The sequence below is a fragment of the Ornithorhynchus anatinus genome, chromosome 10, assembly GCF_004115215.2.
Source record: "Ornithorhynchus anatinus isolate Pmale09 chromosome 10, mOrnAna1.pri.v4, whole genome shotgun sequence".
In the NCBI taxonomy this organism is placed as follows: Eukaryota; Metazoa; Chordata; class Mammalia; order Monotremata; family Ornithorhynchidae; genus Ornithorhynchus; species Ornithorhynchus anatinus.
The window spans coordinates 53,225,744-53,246,598 of record NC_041737.1 but is presented as its reverse complement, the minus strand read 5'-3'; the positions used below and the strand labels follow the sequence as shown (position 1 = coordinate 53,246,598).

General features: G+C 57.9%; 3 protein-coding genes across 11 annotated transcripts in view; 1 reads left to right on the top strand and 2 right to left on the bottom strand.

Moving 5' to 3' along the window:
* The window catches only part of SLC6A16 (solute carrier family 6 member 16), an 18,656-nt gene extending 13,298 nt beyond the window's left edge, over positions 1 to 5,358 (bottom strand). The window contains exon 1 of the mRNA XM_029073425.2: positions 5,303 to 5,358. The gene's annotated coding sequence lies outside the window, so the exon portion shown is untranslated. The remainder of the gene's footprint in view (positions 1 to 5,302) is intronic.
* Positions 5,108 to 10,809, top strand: CD37 (CD37 molecule). 5 transcript variants are annotated; one of them, XM_029073441.2, is made up of 9 exons: positions 5,108 to 5,210; positions 6,021 to 6,104; positions 6,380 to 6,452; positions 7,066 to 7,190; positions 7,410 to 7,484; positions 7,631 to 7,738; positions 8,425 to 8,643; positions 9,370 to 9,453; positions 9,805 to 10,109. In XM_029073441.2, the coding sequence occupies exons 2-9, from the start codon at positions 6,030 to 6,032 to the stop codon at positions 10,090 to 10,092; spliced, it is 1,047 nt and encodes a 348-aa protein (XP_028929274.1). In that variant the 5' UTR covers positions 5,108 to 5,210; positions 6,021 to 6,029; the 3' UTR covers positions 10,093 to 10,109. The 5 variants fall into 5 exon arrangements, with proteins under 5 accessions (XP_028929274.1, XP_028929275.1, XP_039769153.1 ...); XM_029073442.2 differs by lacking the exon at positions 5,108 to 5,210 and adding an exon at positions 5,475 to 5,567; XM_039913219.1 differs by lacking the exon at positions 5,108 to 5,210 and adding an exon at positions 5,708 to 5,762.
* Positions 7,830 to 20,855, bottom strand: TEAD2 (TEA domain transcription factor 2). 5 transcript variants are annotated; one of them, XM_039913217.1, is made up of 14 exons: positions 20,530 to 20,851; positions 18,533 to 18,896; positions 18,193 to 18,257; positions 17,959 to 18,021; positions 17,120 to 17,131; positions 16,409 to 16,519; positions 16,120 to 16,178; positions 15,637 to 15,710; positions 15,296 to 15,441; positions 14,375 to 14,548; positions 13,666 to 13,806; positions 12,506 to 12,658; positions 11,655 to 11,787; positions 7,830 to 8,203 (listed from the first exon to the last, which is right to left on the bottom strand). In XM_039913217.1, the coding sequence occupies exons 2-13, from the start codon at positions 18,726 to 18,728 to the stop codon at positions 11,674 to 11,676; spliced, it is 1,308 nt and encodes a 435-aa protein (XP_039769151.1). In that variant the 5' UTR covers positions 18,729 to 18,896; positions 20,530 to 20,851; the 3' UTR covers positions 7,830 to 8,203; positions 11,655 to 11,673. The 5 variants fall into 5 exon arrangements, with proteins under 5 accessions (XP_039769151.1, XP_028929268.1, XP_039769152.1 ...); XM_029073435.2 differs by lacking the exon at positions 7,830 to 8,203 and having other exon boundaries at positions 11,166 to 11,787; positions 20,530 to 20,849; XM_039913218.1 differs by lacking the exons at positions 7,830 to 8,203; positions 20,530 to 20,851 and adding an exon at positions 20,093 to 20,136 and having other exon boundaries at positions 11,166 to 11,787.

Below are 20,855 nucleotides of genomic sequence, written 5' to 3'. Positions count from 1 at the left end.
GGGGACGGGGTAAAGCAAAGGGAGCGAGTCGGGGCACTGGATTAAGCATTTGGGAGAGTACACTAATACAGAATTGACAGACACATGCCCTGCCCTCAACCACTTATTCACCTTGCTCCCTCCTATCTCACTTTGCTATTCTCCTATTCCAACCCAGCCGGCACACTTGGCTCCTCTTATGCTAACTGTACCACTCTACCTCCACCTCATCTGTCTTGTCGCTGACCACTCACCCATACCCTGCCTCTGCCCTGGAACGCCCTCCCTCCTCAAATCTGACAGGCTTTCTGACCAGGAGAGTCAAATCCGACTGTCCCCCACCTTTAAAGCCTTACTGAAGGCCCATCTCCTCTAAAAGGACTTCCCTGACTAAGCCCTCCTTTCGTCTTCTGCCATTCCCATCTGCATCGCCCTGACTTGCTTCCTTTTTTCACTCCCCCCCCTCAGCCCCACAGCACTTAGATACATATCCATAATTCATTTATTTATATTAATGTTTGTCTCCCCTTCTAGACTGTAAGCTCACTGTAGGCAGGGAATGTGTCTGTTATATTGTTATACTATTCTCTCCCAAGCGCTTAGTATGGTGCCCTTTACCCAGTAAGCACTCAATAAATACAACTGACTGACTGACTTTCCATAATGAGTTTACAATCTAGAGGCCATGTGCCAGACACTGAATTAAGCACTGGGGTCGGTACAAGATAATTGAGTTGGACCTAATCCCTGTCCCACACAAGGCTCACAGTTTTAACCCCCAATTTCCAGATGAGGTAACAGAGGCACAGAGAAGTGAAGTGACTTGCCCAAGGTCACAGAGCAGAACAGTGGCAGAGCCAGGATTAGAACCCACGATCTTCTGACCATTCATTCATTCAATAGTATTTATTGAGCGCTTACTATGTGCAGAGCACTGTACTAAGCGCTTGGGATGAACAAGTCGGCAACAGATAGAGACGGTCCCTGCCGTTTGACGGGCTTACAGTCTAATCGGGGGAGACGGACAGACAAGAACAATGGCACTAAACAGCGTCAAGGGGAAGAACATCTCATAAAAACCGATGGCAACTAAATAGAATCAAGGCGATGTACAATTCATTAACAAAATAAATAGGGTAACGAAAATATATACAGTTGAGCGGACGGGTACAGTGCTGTGGGGATGGGAAGGGAGAGGTGGAGGAGCAGAGGGAAAAGGGGAAAATGAGGCTTTAGCTGCGGAGAGGTAAAGGGGGGATGGCAGAGGGAGTAGAGGGGGAAGAGGAGCTCAGTCTGGGAACGCCTCTTGGAGGAGGTGATTTTTAAGTAAGGTTTTGAAGAGGGAAAGAGAATCAGTTTGGCAGAGGTGAGGAGGGAGGGCGTTCCGGGACCGCGGGAGGACGTGACCCAGGGGTCGACGGCGGGATAGGCGAGACCGAGGGACGGCGAGGAGGTGGGCGGCAGAGGAGCGGAGCGTGCGGGGTGGGCGGTAGAAAGAGAGAAGGGAGGAGAGGTAGGAAGGGGCAAGGTGATGGAGAGCCTCGAAGCCTAGAGTGAGGAGTTTTTGTTTGGAGCGGAGGTCGATAGGCAACCACTGGAGTTGTTTAAGAAGGGGAGTGACATGCCCAGATCGTTTCTGCAGGAAGATGAGCTGGGCAGCGGAGTGAAGAATAGACCGGAGCGGGGCAAGAGAGGAGGGAGGTCAGAGAGAAGGCTGACACAGTAGTCTAGCCGGGATATAACGAGAGCCCGTAATAGTAAGGTAGCCGTTTGGGTGGAGAGGAAAGGGCGGATCTTGGCGATATTGTAGAGGTGAAACCGGCAGGTCTCGGTAACGGATAGGATGTGTGGGGTGAACGAGAGGGACGAGTCAAGGATGACACCGAGATTGCGGGCCTGCGGGACGGGAAGGATGGTCGTGCCATCCACGGTGATGGAGAAGTCTGGGAGCGGACCGGGCTTGGGAGGGAAGATGAGGAGCTCAGTCTTGCTCATGTTGAGTTTTAGGTGGCGGGCCGACATCCAGGTGGAGACGTCCCGGAGGCAGGAGGCAGGAGACTACCAGGCCTATGCTCTATCCACTATGCCATGCTGCTTCAAGTGCCGTATTAAGCACTAGTGTTGATCTATTACAGCAGTCCCTGTCCTGCATGGGGCTCACAGTCCGAGGGAGAGAAAACGGGTATTGAATCCCCCCCTTTTTTTATAGTGGTTGTGCAGTGCTTACTATGCACCAGGCACAGTACTAACCATGGGTAGATACAGGCTAATCGGGTTGGATGCAGTCCTAGGCCCACATGGGGCTCACTGTCTTAATCTCCATTTTACAGATAAGGGAACTGAGCCACAGAGAAGTGAAGTGACTTGCCCAAGGTCACAGCAGATAAGTGGGGGAACTGAGATTAGAACCCAGGTCCTTCTGATTCCCACACCCATGCTCTATCCACTAGATCACTCTAATTCATTTTACAGATGACCACCCCCTTTGCCTGGAAACATCATCTAGCTTTGGCTTCACTGCTACTGTTTCCTCCTGGTCTTCCTCCTAACCCTGTCTGTTCATTCTCAGTCTCTTCTGAAAATTCCTCCACTGCCTCCCACCCCCTAACTGTGGGGGTCCCTAGAGGCTCAGTTCTGGGTCCCCCTTTTATTTTCCACCTACATCCTCTCCCTTGAAAAGCAAATTTGCTCCCATGGCTTCAACTACCATCTCTATGCAGAGGGTTCCCAAATCTATTTCTCCAGCCCTGATCTTTCTCCTTCTCTGCAGTCTTATATTTCCTCCCACCTTCAGGACATCTCTATTTGGATGTCCCGACACCTCAAATTTAACATGTCCAAAACAGACCTCCTTTATCTTCCCACCTAAATCCTGTCCTCCTCTTGACTTTCCCATCACTGTAGACAGCATCACCATCCTCCCTGTCTCACAGTTCCGTAACCTTGGTGTTATCCCCGACTCATCTCTTTTCATTCAACCCACATGTTCCATCTGTCACCACATCCTGTCAGTTCAACCTTCACAACATCGCTAAAATCCATCCTTTCCTCTCTATCCAAACCGCTACTCCACCGACCCAAGCACTTATCCTAGCCTGCCTTTATTACTGTGTCAACCTCCTTGCTGACCTCCCCTCTACCTGTCTCTCCCAACTCCAGTCCATAGTTCACTCTGCTGCCCAGATCGTTTTCCTAAAAAGACTTCAACCCATCTTTCTCCACTCCTCAAGAACCTCCAAAGGTTGCCCATCCACCTCTGCATCAAATAGAAACTTCTCAACATTGGTTTTAAAGCATTCGATTACTTGCCCCTCCAATCTCACCTCTCTGATTTCCTTCTACAACGCTGTTCTGCTCACTTCTCTCCTCTAATACCAACCTACTCTCTGTACCTCGATCTCATCTATCTTGCCATCGACCCCTTGCCCACATCCTTTCTCAGGCCTGAAACTCCTTCCCTCTTCATATCTGATTGACCTCCCCTCTTCCCACCTTCAAAACTCTCCTCAAATCACGCTTCCTCCAAGAGGCCCTCTCTACCTCAGCCCTAATTCCCCCTATCTGTCCTTGCGTTCCCCTTAATCATGCCAACACTCCCCCAGACCCACAGAACCTATGTAAATAGCTTTTTACTCTATTATTTCCCCTAGCCATAATTCATTTTAATGTCCATCTCTCTGTGTAGACTGCCCTCTTCTTGTGGACAGGGATTGCAACTACCAACTCTGATGTATGTCTTTTTTTTATGGAATTTGTTCAGTGATTACTTTGTGCCAGGCACTGTCTTAAGCGTCGGGGTAGGTACAAGATAATTAGGTTGGACATAGTCCTTGTCCCACAGGGGGCTCACAGTCTCAATCCCCATTTTACAGACGAGATAACTGAGGCCCAGAGATTTGAAGTAACTTGCCCTAGGTCACACGGCAGACAAGTGGCAGAACTGGGATTAGAATTCAGGTCGGCTGACTCCCAGGCCCGTTCTCACTCCACTACCCCATACTGCTTCTCTAAGCAGCTTTCCTAAGAGTCTAGTGCTCTCTGCACACAGTAAGTGCTCAATAAAAAAAATTGATCGATGGAGATGAATGCAGTGAGATGATCCCTGAACTAGGTGGGCCAATTTGTTGGTAGTTTGAGTGGAGAGAGAGAGGATTTCTGGAGATGCTGTGGAGAAGAACTGAAAAGATTTTGATCCCGGACTGAATATGGGGGTCGAAAGAGAGGGTGGAGTCGAGGAACGCCAAAGTCACAGGATCGAGAGACGGGGAAGGTGGTGGCGTTGTCTACCCTGATGAGAAAGTTATCTGAGGGAGAGGAGGAAGGGAAAAGAGGAGTCAGTTTGGACGCGATGAGTTTAAGGTGTCTCCGGCACCTCCACGATGACAGATGGCCAGTCGGCCGGTCAATCGCAGTTACTGAGCGCTTCCTGTGTGCAGAGCACTGTCCTGAGCGCTTGGGGGGAGTCCAGGAGAACGATAGACAGACGCATTCCCTGCCCACAGCGAGTTTACAGGCTAGAGTGTGGTCTAGAGGAATAATAATGATGATGGTGTTTGTTAAGCGCTCACTCTGTGCAAAGCACCGTTCTCGGGCTCGAGAGAGGGGAAGATGGTGGTGTTGAAAGCCCTGATGAGAAAGTTATCAGAGGGAGAAGAGGAAGGGAGGAGTCAGTTTGGACGCGATGAGCTTAAGGTGTCTCCGGCATCTCCACGATGACAGATGGCCAGTCAGCCAGTCAGTCGCATGTATTGAGCGCTTCCGGTGTGCAGAGCGCTGTCCTGAGCGCTTGGGGGGAGTCCAGGAGAACGATAGACAGACGCTCTCCCTGCCCACAGCGAGCTTACGGGCTAGAGGACGGTCGAGGGGCATAACGAGGATGAGGGTATTTGCGAAGGGCTTACTCTGTGCAGAGCACTGTTCTAAGCGCTGGGCGAAAGAGGGGCCAGTCAGCAACGCATCCTTCTCAGAGCTCCCCTTTCTGGGGGGAGGATCGGGCCCTGGAAAGCCCATCCCAGGAGGGAGAGGAAGAGCAAAGTCCCTGCCCAGGCCGTGCCATCTTAAGGAGGCTGGGCGGGGCTTCGACGGCCACTTCCCAATGGGTGGCGCGGAGACGCCCCCCGGCCCCCTACCCCCTTTTCCCGGACCTGCTTCGGGCAGTCGACCTCGCGGAGGACGGACCCCGGAGCTCGGGCTCCCCAGCCGCCCCCTCCCCGAGTGGCAGCCGTCGACCGGTAAAAGGAGGGAAGGGGGGAGCCCTTCGCGGCGACTTCCGGGGCCGGGCCCCCTCCTCCTCCCCGGGGGTCCCGGGGGTCCCGGCTCTTACCGCGCCCCGCCGGCCCCCTCGGCAACGGCCCCGGCCACGTCCGTTAGCCGGGCAGCTCGAGGGGGGCTCCTCGTTCCCCTCCCGCGCGCCCTTTGGCGGGAGACCCCTTCCCCCTTTCCTCCCCGCCCCCCTCCTCTCTTTTCGTGCCCCCACCCCACTTTCCTCCCTCCACTTCCTCCCCGCGAGGCAGCGGTCACAGACACCCCCATTTCCTGACCGGAGATTTGGGGAAAGAAACAGGGGGAGGGGCAACCCGAAACAACAGGTGCGCCAGCCCGGGGCACAGGGGCGAGCCCTCCCCTTGCTAGGAAATCCCCTCCCCCCCATTCCCCAGGGACCCCCACCCTAGACTCTCACTTCCCCCCCCCCCAAACAGGGCTCCAAGGCCAGCTGTCTCGTCACCGCATCAGCTTCTCGGAAGCCCAGATGGTGTTGTGACGTTCGGCAGGCTCACTGTGAGGTCGGGGGCTGGGATGGGGGGCAGAGCCCTTAGCCCCCCCTTCACCACCCCCCCCCCTCCTCGGTTCCCTGACCACCCCCGACCTCCCCACCCCGGTCCTCCGGCCCCGCCGGCATGGACGGCAAAGAGGAGACCCTTCTGAGCCCTCCTTCTCAGGTGGGGCAGGGGGAAGGGGAGAGAGCCCCTTCAGGGTCCGTCTCTTTCTTTGCCTGCTCGGGGTCTCTGCCGCTCTCTGATCTCATCACCGCCCCCCACCAGGCATCCACCATGTCGCCAAAGGCCGGGAACGGGTGTCTCAGCCTCACGAAATATTTCCTCTTCGTGTTCAATCTCTTCTTCTTCGTGAGTTTTGCCGCCCCTCGGTCCCCTAAGGTTCCCTAAGGTTCCCTGGACGCCCGGGCCCCTTCCGTCTTCCACCCAAGACTTGCCGTTCCCCCTTCCCCAATCCGACCACCCCCGACGTTACTGGGTTCCCCGGACTTGCGTCTCCCCTCTCGGTCCACCCGGGTCGAGGTCCACCCGCGACCCCGAGCATCTAACTCCCACCACCCTGTGTTGGCCGTCTCCCGATCCCTCCGGCCGCCACGTCCCCCGACCCCCGCCCCGTCCACCTCCAGGTCCTCGGCGGACTCCTCTTCTGCTTCGGGCTGTGGATTCTCTTCGACCGGAACAGCTTTGCCTCCTTCTTGGGTGAGCTCAGGCTACTGCGGGGAGGAGAAGGCAGAAGGGTGGGATAGGGCGACCCCCCTCTTTGACCCCCTCGGCGACCTGGTCCCTGTCTCCCGATCATCCCGGATTCCGTTTCCGTGTTCCCTCCGTGATGATTCCGACCCAGTGCCCTCGTCCTGCCTTGGGCTTTGCTCACAAGCAGCCGCGGGGCCTAGCGGAAAGACCCTGGGCCTGGGAGTCGGGAGGCCTGGGTTCTAATTGCGGCTCCGCTGCTTGCCTGTTGTGAGACTTCGAGCCAGTTCTCTGGGCCTCAGTTTCCTCATCTGTAAAATGGGGATTCGGTACCTCTTTTTCCCACTCAGACTGTGAACCTCGTGCAGGACAGGGACTATGTCTGATCTGACTGTCATGTATCTACCCCAAAGCTGAGTACAGTGCTTGGCACATAAAAAGTAGCATTAACAAATATCACTGTTATTATTCTGACCCCTGTGCTCCGATCCGCGTGACCTTAACCCTGAAGCGGTTTAGCCCCCGGCTCCCGGACCCCATCCACATTTCCACAGTCCTAGCTCCAGGCTTCCGCCCTCCCTTTCCTCTCCTTTTCCACAACCCGTCTGCCCGCTGTCTCTAGGTGTGTCGTACTCCCCGCTCCGTGCGTGGTCCTTCGCGCTTTCAGCCTCCGGGATCCTGACGATGCTGCTCGGCTTCCTGGGCTGCCTTGGTGCCCTCAAAGAGATCCGCTGCCTGTTGGGCTGCGTGAGTTTGTGTCGATGTGTGTGTGTGTCCGGCAGCCCACCTGCCCCCTCAAGCCCTGACCCTTTTGGACAAGTCTCCCCAAGCCCCGCCCCCTGCACATCCTGCCCTATTCTCACCAAAGCAAGTGCTGATCCTGGACTGGGTTTTGGGGAGGCGGTGGGGCGGCTGGAGGAGAGCTCTCCCTGCCTCACACCCTTTCTGTCTCCCCTCTGCCTGCAGTATTTTGGGGTCCTGCTCCTCCTTTTCACAGCCCAGATCACCCTGGGAGTCTTGATCTACACCCAGCGTGGCCGCGTGAGTGACCTCAGGGCTGGGGGCAGAGGGAGAGGGTCACGAAAGACCTCAGAGGAAGGGCTGGCTGGAAGTGGGATGGCCTGTCCTGGACATCTTGTCAAGGAGGGAGGGGGTTCTCATCCTTTGTTTCCCCCCGGTTCCCTCAGCTAAAGGCCAAAGTGGGCGAGGTGGTGGTGGACTTAATCGAGAACTACCAGCAGAATCCAGGAAAAGAACGGGGTGGTGAGGAGAACTGGGATTATGTCCAATTCCAGGTGAGAGCTGCCCTCCCCATCCCCTCCCCCTTCCCGGTACCAGGAACCCCTACCCCCTCCCTGGCGCATGTTTGGAGATATTAGGCTCAGATGAGGTTCAGGAAAGTTTAATGGGTGAGAACTTGCCAGCATTTTGAGGCCAGGCCCACCTCGGTCGTGTGAAGAATCGCCAGACTAGGCTGACCCCCAGCATGGCCCCTTCCCGTCTCCCCCCACCTCGATTCAGGGGTGGGCTTCTTTGGGCCGAGAGTGACCGGTTGGAGGCAGAGCAGTCTCCAACTTCCACCCCAGCCCGCAACTCTCGGGTCTTTACCAATGCCAAAAGTCCTGGGCCAGCCCGGGCTCGCCACTTGGGAATCAATGGGTGCCCCCGTCTCTCCGGGTACGCTCTGCGCTGCTGCTCTTCTGCGCTGCTTGCCTTCCTGGCTCTGGGCGCCTTCCCCTAAGGCTCCTGGCAGTCGGTCCCTTTGGGTGTTATGGAGCACAGTGCTATTTTCCGGCAGTCTTCAGTAACAGAGGGGCAAATCACTGCTCACTGGGTCTCTCCGGTTGTTGAAGTCCAGAGTCAGTCTGTGCCTCGTACACCCCCTACAAGTCTTCTCCTAGGTCCCAGCCAGTGGCCTCCGCCATCTCGATTCTGCTTCCGGCTCCTGACCCTCCGCTTTGTTCTCTCCCCCGACCCTCAGCTCCACTGCTGTGGCTGGGCCTCCCCTCAGGACTGGACTCGGAACCCGGGTCTGCGTTCCAACAGCTCTGCCCCCCACGTTCCCTGCTCCTGCCGCAACAGCACCGAGATCCACGCCAATGTGACGGTTGACTCCACGGCTGTACTGGTTGGCCCCGGGGCCCCGGTGGCCCCCATCCCCTCTGGCTTCTGCCCCGGAGATGTGGCTGTCTACAGGGAGGTGAGTGACATCACCCAGCAGTGGATGGGGGACCAAAGGGGGTGGGAGAGGAGGGAGCAGTTTTCTCTTCCCTCCCTCCCCAATCCTGTCCCGCATCCCCAACCCCCTCGTGAGGGTGTGTGGGTTCAGGGGAAAGCGGGGAAACACAGCTCAGAAGTCACCACCCTGGGTTGCCTCCCTCAGCTAACCAGTGGTATTTATTGAGCGCTTACTGCGTGCAAAGCACTGCACTGATATCTTGGGAGAGTACACCACCATCTGGGTCCTAGAAGAGCTGACAAGTCTAGTGGGGTCCTTAGCCGTTGGGGGAGGGGGCTGCCCTGACAGGATTCAGTCTGTCCCTTGTCCCTCTGTGCCTCTTCTTGGAGAACCACATCACTGAGGGTGGACACCGTTCACTTATTAAAAATGATTTATATCAACATCCGTCTCTCCTTCTAAGCTATAAGCTTGTGGGCAGGGAATGTGTCTGTTTATTGAGGTACTGTACTCTCCCAAGCACTTAACTTCCCCTGGAACACTTCAGGTGCCCCTCTAAACAGTTGGTGACTTGGTCACTCTTGGTCCTGCCTGTTTCTTCTGGGTTTTGCTTAGGGCTCCGATCCCAACTCACCCCAATCTAGTCCTATCTCCGCAGACAGGACAGGGTGTGGGGAGCGGCAGGGCCGAGAGGCCCACCCTGGGACCACGCCCTCTGACTGCCTCCCCCCTCCAATCCTCTCTCAGGGCTGTGCCCGCAGCGTCCACGCATGGCTCAACAACAACCTCATCTCCATCGTTGGCGTCTGCCTGGGCATCGCACTGCTCGAGGTACAAGCCCGGACCTGCTCCCCTCCTCTTACCCAGCCCAGGGTGATCTCATTGGCTTATCCTCGGGCCCCCCCTGCACCTTGGTGGGGGGAGGGATATTCACTCAGTACCATCGGACACCCGGACGGACACCCGGACGGACACCCGGCGACACCCTGCCTCCTGGGGGGCGTAGGGGAAGGGAGAGGGGAGGGAAGATGGGTGGATTGGCAGTTTGCGTGACAGCCTGAGGGGATCCAGCCCCAACATTCCTCACTGGATGTGCCCTTAGTTACCCACCCCTGATTGGAGACCTGCAGGCTCCTCCCCTCCCTGCCGCCCCCTGACTCACCAGTGCATCTCCACTTCCAGGTGCTCTCGGCGGGGCTGACCTGGGTGCTCAGCCAGCAGGCCCGGCCCTGGGGGGCCCTGAGAACCATGCTGGGGGAGGGGTCCGAGGGGCCCGTGGGGCAGCTGGTGGGGCTGGTGTCCTTGGCGGGCCGCGGGGCCTCACTGCAGGAGCGCTGGGCCCACCTGCCCACCATCCCCAGGATCCCGCAGATCTCCCGGGCTCCTCCCCGCCTGCCCCGCATCTCCCCCCGCCTCCACGTAGTGGAGCTGGGCTCCTGGAAGACTAAGAGGAAGGGTACCCTCAATTAAAGGGTCTGATAAATGGATACACACGGGAGCTGAGCTGGTGTTCTGCGGGGGCGGGGGTGCAGATGGTTCCCCCCACCCCAGGAGGTGGGGGGGCAATGGGAGGGGCTTCCTGCCCTCTGACTCCTACCCCTTTCTCTCCCCAGCTCGGGGTTATGGCCCTCTCGATGTTCCTGTGCAGGAACCTGGATCACAACTACAACAAGCTCGCGCGATACTCCTAGGCCCTGACCCCTCACTCGGGACTGTGACACCCCCCTACCCCGTCCCCACCCTCAGGTCCAGGGAAAAACCACTGCACCTTCCCTCTCCCCCCTCCCTCCAGTCCTGGGGGGGCCGGTTCCCCTCCACAGAGCTGTATATATTTTCGTGACTCTCCACCACCTCTCCCCTCAGCTCCCGAGGTATCCTCTTACCTCCCTGCTCTTCCCCCAGTCACCTCTCCCCTAAGCACCCGCGGTGTCTTCCTAACTCCCCGCTTTTCCCCGGCTACTTCCCCACCGCTGGCCTCTGCTTTCCTCAGGGACCGAATAACTTCTCCCCCGCATTCATCCGCTCCTCTCCAGGGTCCAAATCGTTTCTCCAGCTGAACCCTCTCTGTCCCCCACCTCCTCTCAAGGATCCTTTGGGGTCCCAGCCCCACCCGCCCTTCCTCCCTCCCAGCCCATTCCTGCTCTTCAGTCTTTCAGGTACGTTTTATAAATAAACAATTTTATGGGGTTTTCTGGCCTGGCCTCCATCCTAATCCCTTTCCTCAGCAAGCCTCCAGCCGTCAGAGGGGTAAAATAACTTAGCCTTCCTCCCAAAGCACCGAGCCCGGGGGTCCCCCCCAAAATAGGGATTCGTGCTCCCCATGAATACCACTGAACAGGTAAGAGAATAGTCTCAAGGTCACTGGGTCTCATCTCCCCCACCCCAACCCCTTTCTTGCCTGCAGTTGCCTCCTTGGCACCCAGACCTCTATCCCACCCCAGCCTCAGGTTCCTCAGGGAAGTCGGGGGGGCGGATAGGAGGGTCAGGGTTAGTCCAAACTGTGGGGGAAGGAAGGGGGAAGTCTGCCTTGTGCTTAGACAATCTCAGGGCTGGGATTTGACTTTAACAGCACTTAAATGAGCTTTAGAGGAGGCGTTTGGATGGGGACATTTTGGGGTGACCCCCAGCTGCTGATGCTCCAACAGACACACTTCTGCATTGCTGGGTTGAATCCCAAATCCTTTAAGTCTTTCAAAAGCCGGACCCCCTGCATCAGTGATTCCTGCTTGAGGCCAGGACCCTGCCATTTACGGGAAGGGAAAAGGTCTCCCCACTCCGGGTACCCTCTCCTGCCACTTAGCCCCCTACAAATGAGCAGCAAAGAGCTTAGCATCAAAAGGGACTGGTTGGACAGCCCTGGGGGTCCGGGTTGTGTTGGGGGGTGCTGGAACTCCCCCCACACCCGGCTTTGAGTTGCCCCATTCTTGATCTCTGTTCCTCACAAGCCATAAGGGAGGTTTGTGTCCCCAACCCGGGGGGCGGGAAGGAGTCGGGGGCCCCTTTGAGAGGAGGGGCTGACGAGAAAGGTCCACCTGGTTCGGGGCCGCCCCTTCAGTCCTTGATGAGCCGGTAAATGTGGTGCTGAGCCCCGTGTTCGCTGGTGGAGACCTCGAACACGTAGGCCGTGCAGAGCAGCAGCTCTTGAGTGTCTCGGTTGGTCACAACCTGGAGAGAAAATTGGGATTACCCACCCCCTGGCTGAGCCCGGGGGGGTCCTCTCTGCCTGGGGCCCAACCCCTAGCTTTGGGCCGGGGGCTTCCTTTGTTTTCTGAGGGCGGTGGCCGTGGAGGGGTGGAGGCAAGTCCGAGGGCTAAGGGGAAGGAGGAAGTTAACAAAACTGGGAGATGCCACAGGATCCCGGTTGCCCCCATTCCTCGGTGACCTCGGGGGGGGGGGGTGCTGAGATGGCCACTCCAGGGACGAGTGCCCCTCCGTGTTGGGGGAGCCCTGAACTTGGGGTGTCCTCTACTGCTGAGGGCATCTCTGGGAGCAGACCTGTAGTGGTGATGGTGGGCTCAGGGACCCCCAGACAATAGAGCAGCCTTCCTCTGGCAAGCACCACTCCTCCTACAGTGGCTGCCCCTGGCCACGGCTCCGCTCCAGGTTTGGGGTGCTCCGTGCTATACCCGCTATGGGTTTGGGATGGCTTGGGGGCCATGCCCACTGCAGGTTGGAGGTCTCTCGGCACCATGCCCGCTATAGGTTTTAGGGTCCCCCACAGAGCCATACCTGCTGTGGGTTTGGGGGCCCATTGTAAGTTGGGATCCCTCTCAACACTGTGCCCTGTGCCGGTTTGGGGGTGCCTCCCCGTGCCAAACCTACTGCAGGTTTGGGGTGCCCTTCGGCACCACGGCCCGGGGTGCTGCGGCCAGGAGGCTCGTACCTGCAGGATGGTGAAGTTCTCCAGGACGCTGTTCATCATGTAACGCTCGGGCAGTTGCTGCAGCTTGTGGACGAAGTTGACCAGGTACTCGCACATGGGCGAACGCCGCAGCTGGAACACGAAGCGTCCGTTCTCCGGCCGTGCCCGCTCTGTCTGGGGCACCAAGAGGTGGGGAGACGACGGGACAGAGGAATCACCCCCAGCCCAGGTCCCGTCCCCACTCTCCAAGTGGACCGGCTCACAGCTTCTCTTACGTCCTGAGCCTCTGCCCGCCAGATGCTCCATAAAATAATGTCTGTCTCCCCCTCTAGACTGTAAGCTTGCTCTGAGCGGGGAATGTGTCTGTTCTCTGTTGAATTGGCCTAATGGATAGAATTCAGGCCTGGGAGTCAGAAGGTCACAGGTCCTAATCCCGACTCTGCCACTTGTCTGCTGTGGGACCTTGGGCACGTCCCTTCACTTCTCTAGGCTTCAGTTACCACGTCTGTAAAATGGGAATGGAGACTGTGAGCCCCACGTGGGAGAGGGACTGTGTCCAACCTGATTTGCTTATATCCACCCAGTGCTCAGTACAGTGCCTGGTACATAGTGCTTAACAAATACCGTAATTATTATTGTGAGTACAGTGCTCTGCACACAGTAAGCACTCAATAAATATGATTGATCGAATGAATCAGGTCTCACTTCTCAGAGCCAACCTCTTCGCCCCTACTGCCCCCTGCCCACCGTGGGCTCAATCAGTCGATCGATGGTATTTATCAAGCGCTTCCTAGGTGCAAAGCACTGTACTAAGCGCTTGGGAGAGCATAATACAACAAAATTAGCAGACACGTTCCCTGCCCAACAACCAGCTTACAGTCTAGAGTCAGTCAGACTCCTTACGCCTTCCCTCTCACAGACTCCCTCTTCACAGCCCCCAACTCAACCACGGCTCCTCCACGCCCCCACCCCCATCCAGACTCCCTCCACCATGGTCTAGTGTCCGGTGGGGCCAGGACAAGCTTGTGTGGTCACCACTGTGTTTAGCGTCTGCCTCGGGCCAGGATGACTGAGTGGGCCCCGCAACCAGATGGAGTCCAGTTCTTGCCCCAAAGGATTCTGGCCTGGGCGGGGCAGAGGTAGCCTGCTCCTCCTCCTTGACCCGTTCCCCTTCCACTCACCTCCACCTTCTCCACCACCTGCTTGCCGAAGGAGCAGACCTTAGAGGAGCAGGTGACTGTCATGTCTTCGGGACTCTCGTACAGGCTGGTCACCCCATAAAACCTGCCCGGCTCCTCTGACTGCCCCGAGTTCAGGTCCGCCTGGAGGGGGGGGCAAGAGGGAAGGGGGGCAATCAGCAAGGAGGTAAAATAACTGTGGTATTTGTTTAGCCATTAGTATGTGTCAAGCACTGCTCTAAGTACTGGGGTAGATACAAGATAATCAGGTCAGACACAGCCCCTGTCCCACCCAGGACTCACAATCTAAGTAAAAGGGAGGAGTCTTGGATCCCCATCTTACAGATTTGGTAACTGAGGCCCAGAGTAGTATAGACCTTCACAGCTTGGACGCCAGAGGTCTCAGTGATAAGTAAAATTGTGGTACCTGTCAAGTACTAACTCTGTGTCAAGAACTCTGCTAAGCACAGGGGAAGATACAAGATAATCCTGTCAGACCCAATCCCTGTCCCACATAGGGCTCACAGTCTAAGCAGGAGGGAGAAGGGGTATTGAATCCCTTTTACACATGAGAATACTGAAGTCCAGAGAAATCAAATGACCTGACCAAGATCACCAAGCAGGCAAGTGGTGGAACCGGGATGAGGAGCCAGGTCCTCCGACTCCCATTCCCGTGGCTTTTCAATTGGGCTACGCCGCTTCACTCGCTCACCCAGAACTTGACCAGGAAGAAGGCATTGGGGGGGCCCCGCTCATACAGCTCCCGCAGCCCCCCTTTCTTCTCCGGGAACTTGTCATAGATCTGCCGCACGTCCACGCTCTCCAGGGGTGTGTCCCCGGCACCCGAGCTGTCCTGGCTGATGTGGACAAACAGGTGCCGCTGAACCTGGGGGTGGGGGTGGGGGGTGAGGGTCAGTCATGGGACCTCCCGTCCCCTCATTCAGATCTCCTCTGGACTTGAAACCCCCTCCCCCAGACTTTTGGTGACCCACCCACTCCTTAATAATGATTATGGCATTTAAGCACTTATGTGCCAGGCACTGTTCTAAGCGCTGAGGTAGATTCTGCGTCACCCTAACTTACTCCCTTTGCTCTTCCCCGCTCCCAGCGTCACAGCACTTATGTACATATCTATAATTTTATTTATTTGTATCGATGTCTGTCTCCCTCTGTCTAGACTGTAAGTTTGCTGTGGGCAGGGAATGTTACTGTTTATTGTTGAGTTGTACTTTCCCAAGCGCTTAGTATGGTGTTCTGCACACAGTAAGTGCTCAATAAATACAATTGAATGAATGATCAGGTTGGACATAAACTCCTTCTTGCCTCCTTGATATAAGCTTTTGACCCTGTGAACTCTGATGACCACTCTAATTCCAAAACCCTCTGGGTCAGCATCAGGTCCCACAACTTCTGGGTGTTCCCCCCACCCTCCGCCAGCCCCCTATCTTCTCTTGTTGACCCCAGGGACTCATTGTCTTAGTGAGCCCCTTGGTCTCCTCCTGACTTGTCCATAACTCCTGACTTGTCCATAACCAACTAGTGACCTCCAAGGGACTCCAATGACCTCATCAACCTCCGTGTGTTCTCCGCTATCCCTCACCCTCCCTGCTCCCTCAAAGCCCACGTGACTCACAGCTCCAGCCCCATCGGGCACCTCCACGAAGGCGGAAAACTCTACCAGCTGCAACCTGGGAGTGCCCAGCACCCGGCCTTGCCAGCCCGGGGAAGAGCACGTGCCCGGGGAGGGGGACAGGCCACCGGGAGGGGAGGAGTCATATCCTGGGGGAATGGAAGAAGAGGAGAGAGGAGGGCAGATGAGCCATTTGGCTACTTCCAGCCCACCCTGGCCTACCAGCCCATCCCAGCCCAAACCCAGAGTAACCCCCAGAGCGGAAGGAAGGAGGGCAGGGGGTGGACGATAGAGTTAGAGAGAGGGTGGAGAAGGAGCAGTGGATTTGGGGGGTGCGGTGGTACCTGGGAGGTCCATAGGGGTTGGAGGCAGCATCAAGGTGGGGCATGGCGCCGGCATCAGGGGGAACTGCTTCCCGCTGTTGGAGGGGAAACAGCTGGGTCGATGGGAGAGCCCTCAAGGTCAGGGCGGGGAGCCAGAGGGCGTCAAACAGGGCAGCAGGACAGAGGGTTAATAATAATAACTGGTATTTGTTAAGCGCTTTCTATGTGCCAAGCGTCATTCCAAGCAATGGGGTAGATACAAGGTAATCACATTGGACACAGTCCCTGTCACACATGGGGCTCACAGGCTTAATCCCCATTTCATAGATGAGGGAAGTGAGGTGCAGAGAAGTGACTTGCCTAAGGTCACACAGCAGACATGTGGCAGAACAAGGATTAGAACCCATGTCCTCTGACTCCCAGCCCCGTGCTCTTTCTACTAGACCTTGCGGGGTTGGGTCTGGGCGAGCTGGGGAGATTTGAGGAGCATCGGGAGTTACTTACTCCTGCCCAGATAGGGGCTGGCTGCCTGGTCCCGGCCAGAACTGGAAAAATTCGGAGGCCTGAGGGAGGAGGCATGGTCAGAACCTCTCCCCCCAGAACCCTCTGGTGGTCCCCCAGAGACTTTGCCCCGTCCCTGGGGCTCGTCTCTGCCTCCCTAACCCATTCTCATTCCTTTCCCGTACCTCGATCTCTGCTCCCCTTTCCCCACCATCCCCCGACCCCTGCCCACCCACACCCCCCGGGACTAACGCCTGGCCTTCTCTGCCCCCAAGGGTCATGTGGGACTTACATGGGGGCCGGGGTTGGGGGGCGTCGGGGGGGCCAGCACCGGGGCCGCAATGAGTTGGGCAGATGACATGGCCGACAGACTCTGCAGGGCCTTGTCCTTGGCCACCTGGTCCTGGGGACGTTGGGGGTAGACAGGGGGTTGGGGAGGAGGAACGCGGGGAGAACCGAGGTGGGGCATGGCATTGTCGGGGACACCAAGGACATCATGGGGGAGAGGTGGGAGGAAACACTGAGGGACCAGCGTGGGAAATGGAGAGTCGAAGAGGGGAAGGGTGGGGTTGGACTGCTAGGGTTTGGAATCTGCTGGGGGATACTAGGAGCGAATAAGGGTGACCATGGGGATTCTTGGGGTCGGATGGGGAGACAGATAGGGTGTGAAGGCACAAGGGAGTCAGCAAGATCCAAAATGGACCTGGCAGGGCAGGAGGGAGGAATGACTGCCCACCTCCCCCGGGGCCAGCCAAGCCCCCACAGTACTTCTCCCCACCTCGCATCTCCTGCCTCTTCTCAAGACCTCTCTCTGTCTCCCCAATCTCAGAACCTCTCTCCCTGACTCTCTCTCTCTCTCTCACTCTCCCTTGGGAGACTGGAGAGCTTGAGAAGAACCCAGGGAGGCTGGGGCCAAGAGGAAGACAGAGAAATAGAGGGCTTGAGAAGAATGAAGGAGAGGGGAGGGGAGATGGCAGAAGGCTTTCAGGGGCCTGGGACTTACCACATTCAGGGTCTGATGGTGGGGGGACGCCCGCCAGGGAGAAGGAAAAAACAGGAGTTTAGCTGGAGACCCTCCCCCCTCTCCATAGCTCCCCCCGCTCCTAGATTGGGATCCCTCCACGGGACAGGGTCTAATTCCCAACTGTGCATTCTCTTCCAGCACTTAGTACAGTGCTCTGTGCAAAAGAACCACTTAATAAATGCTATTACTACCCAGGATCTTCCAATCCAGATCAGCAAAGTGTGTGGGGAGGAGACAAATCTGGGGGGATTCAGGGTAACAGAAATCAAGGGGAGGGGGAAGTGGGAGGAGGCACAAAAGAGGACAGATAGGAAATTGACAAGAGGAAAGAGAAATCAAAAAGTGGGGAGACAGGAAATGATTGGAGTGTGAATAGGAAGTAGGGAGGAGACACACAAGGGAAGTAGGAAGTGGGGAAATGGGAAAGAAAATGAGCCAGGGGAAAAGGAAGTGAGGATGGGCTCAGGGAACAAGGAGAACAGGAAGCAGGATTCAAAGGAGACAAGTGAGGAACTCAGGGATAGACAGGAAGTGGGGCAAGGCCTAATGTGAGGAAGGGGAGGAAAGGGGCTGCTGAGATGGGGAGGGCCTAGACCACTCCAGCCATCAGAGACATTTCAGAAGAAGGGGAAGACAGGAAGCTGATGGAAACAGGGAAACCAGGCAGCCAATCGGAGGGGTCCAGGGGCCGAACTAAGGCTGGGATCTCTCCCCTTCTCTCCCCAGGGAACCCTCCAGAGGGGAAAGACATTGTGCCCAGTCCTATTTTTTCCCTCCAGGGAGGCAGAGTCTGGGATGGTCTCCCTACCAACACACACCTTGAGTTTGGACTGTATCTCCCGGGATTTTCGCCGAGCCAGAACCTGGATGTGACTGGAGACCTAGATTGAGGGACAGACACAGCGTCCTCAGCCCACCCCTCCTCCCCCTTCTCACACTCGCTTCCTCCCTCAAGTCTACACTCTAGTCAGTTTACAAGATGCCCAGACCAAGACACCCCGTGCCCCCCCGGCCCCCAGCCAGGCAGCCCCGGGCCACCCTCCCAGCCGGACCTGCTTCCGGGTCCGTGTCTTTCCTGTCCGAAGCTTGATATATCGGGCGATCAACTCGTTCCGACCTGGATGGTGAGGGATAGAGGGGATGAAGCCGGTTGGAGGTGGTGGGGGGTGAGGGTGGAGCAAGGTTCTTGACTCTGGAGTTTGAGCTTAGGAGACCGCGACTCTCCCCACGCTTTACTTCCTCCACTGCAGCAAGCCAGATGGACGTTAGACTTCAGGAAGGACTTCCCGATCAGGCACATGCAAGGACGGTTGTGTGGGCAGCATCTCTCCCGGGGAGATGTGGGCCCCATTTGGGATCGGGGTTAAACGTGGGCAGGGTGGAGAGACTCACCGTACATCTTGCCCTCGTCCGAGAGGATGATCTTGCGACGCCCACATGGTGGGTAGATGGCCAGGGCCTCCTGGAAGCTCAGCTCGATGTCTGGGCTCCACACGCCCTCCGCGTCGGGCTCCGGACATCCCTCATCCTCCGCGGCCCCCTCTTCGCTCTCCACCTTGCCCCCGGCCCAACCATTGGGCTCCCCCATCCGGGCTTCGCAGCCTGCGGAGCAGGGTGGGCGGGGGGCTTGGGGGGGGGGCCTCAGAGGGTTTGGATCCTGGAGGGAGCTTGGGAGCAAAGACCCTGGGTCCTGAAGTCAGCGGGGGCCAGGGAAGGTACGGATCAGATCTTGGTCGGGGGCACCATATCCAAATCCCTGAGGGGAAGAGAGACAGGGAAGGGTCCTTGAATGCCTGAGAGGGCAACAGGTCCCATGTGAGATCAGGGCTCCTCTGGGGGAGTCCATGGTGGGTGCTATAGCAGGACTCCGGGTGAAAGTGGGTGAGGGGCAGTTGTCCCTGAGGTGCTGGGGATAGGACAGTCTCTGAGAGAGAAGGGAGGGAGAGAAAGGAAGAGAGAGAGAGACAGGGAGAGTGTGTGTGTGTGTGATTTGTGGCTGGCTTCTGAAAGTCAGTACTGGGGGAAGGATAGGAGGGACAGGGAAGGGAAGGAAAGTTTGTTCTCCCCAGAAACGGGGGCAAGGAGACTTTGTAAGGTGTAGGGAGAGACCCAGGGGCAGAGAGGCAAAGAGTGCCAGAAAAAGATCGTGAGAGAGGCTGTGAGACGGAGTCAGTCTCCCAGACAGACAGAAACAGCGGATGGGGGCGGGGGGGTGGGGTGGGGTGGTGTTGGTTGAGTCCAGGATCTGGAGCCAAGGAACAAAGAAGGACACCGGCGCCCCCCTCCCCCAGCCTTCCCAGAGCCACCCGAGGGCAGAAAGCTAGGAAAGGGGTAGTGCGGAGAGGGGAGGGGGCCCGACCCCCTTTAGCCCCCTCCTCCTCCCCCTCCTCCCCGCCTCTGCCCGCTCTCCCCTCCCCCATCTCGCCTCTCCGATTTCCTCTGCTTTTCCGGAGGCCGCGGAATCCCGGGAAAACTTTTCCCAACTCCAACGCGCTCCTGTCCGGCCCCTCAACGACTCTCTCTTCCCCTCCCCCGGCCCCCCGACCCATTCCCGAACCACCCGGGGGGGACCCCACCTTCTCTCAGCCCCCCACCCCGCCCAGAGCCCCAGCCTTCCCGCCCCCCAGCCCCCGACTCCCCGGCCGGCATTCCCCCCCTTCCCAAGGCCCCAGACGTCCTGCCTCCCGCCCCCAGCCTCTCCCTCCCTCCCCCCAACCCCTCCACGAGTCCCCCACTCCTCTCGCTGACCATTCCCGGCCTCTCCCCCCCTCCCCTCCGCAGGGATCTTTGAAGACATTGAAACAAAGGTCACACATCGAACCCACTTGTTGCTCGGCGCCGGAGGGGGGTCGAGGGTCGGGGATCAGGGTGGGGAGGGGGATCCCTAGTAGCCCCGGGTGGGGGACCCCTTCCAGCTCTGCCCCCTTCCTGGGGCCCCGCTCCCGGACTCACTCGGCCCCTCTCTCCCTTAGCTCCCCGCGGCTGGGAAATCGCCACTGGACAAAAGACCGACGCGTCTTCCGGGCGGATGGGCCACCCCCGGACACCCCCCACCCTACCCCCCACCCACCCCAACTCCCGCCCTCCATATCCGCCCCCTCCCACTTCCCCGCCGGTCCTGGCGCACATGCGGCAAAGGACATCAAAAGTCCAGTCCCGGTCCGCGCCCAGCCCACCCTCACCCCCAAATCCGGAGGGTCCGGGAGGGGTTGGAGGGAAATCGGGGGGCGGCTTAGGGGGTCTGGATGCCCGAGGTGAGCTAGGGACCGGCTGGGGATCTGGAGCCGCCCGGAGGTTGGGGGGCTGGGGGGCTTTAGGGGAGGGGGAGCTTGGCCTGCGCCCCGGGAGGGGCTGCGAGGCCAGAAAATCGCCCTCAAACGTTTCCTTACCTTCCTGCTGGGGACTGCGGGGCCGAGGTGGACAACCGCCAGCCGGCAAGGAAGAGAGAGAGAGAGAGATCCAGAGAGAGAGGGCGGGAAAGTTGCTGGGATCTTTGTTTGGGAAAGTTTGGAGGAAGAGGGAATCTGGGGAAGGGAGGGGAAAGGCGGGATCCCAGATTCCCTGAGGGGAGTGGGGGCGAGGATTCAGAGCCAGGAGAAGCGAACTCCTGGGTCCCCCGGGAGGAGGGGGGACTGGGGTGAAGGACTGGGAGTGGGGCCCCCCTTGTTTCCCTTTCCGTTGGCTGTCGCCCCCCCCCCCCCCCCCCCGAATTAAT

What these genes read in the sequence shown, in the direction of transcription:
- CD37 (XM_029073440.2), top strand. Translation starts at nt 5,877, where the DNA reads ATGGACGGCAAAGAGGAGACCCTTCTGAGCCCTCCTTCTCAG. An exon ending in TTCTGAGCCCTCCTTCTCAG is followed by an intron (nt 5,919 to 6,020) that starts GTGGGGCAGGGG and finishes GCCCCCCACCAG; the next exon opens with GCATCCACCATGTCGCCAAA. An exon ending in TGTTCAATCTCTTCTTCTTC is followed by an intron (nt 6,105 to 6,379) that starts GTGAGTTTTGCC and finishes GTCCACCTCCAG; the next exon opens with GTCCTCGGCGGACTCCTCTT.
- TEAD2 (XM_039913217.1), bottom strand. Translation starts at nt 18,728, where the DNA reads ATGGGGGAGCCCAATGGTTGGGCCGGGGGCAAGGTGGAGAGCGAAGAG. An exon ending in AGACACGGACCCGGAAGCAG is followed by an intron (nt 18,022 to 18,192) that starts GTCCGGCTGGGA and finishes CCCTCAATCTAG; the next exon opens with GTCTCCAGTCACATCCAGGT. An exon ending in CCCCCAACCCCGGCCCCCAT is followed by an intron (nt 16,179 to 16,408) that starts GTAAGTCCCACA and finishes CTCCTCCCTCAG; the next exon opens with GCCTCCGAATTTTTCCAGTT.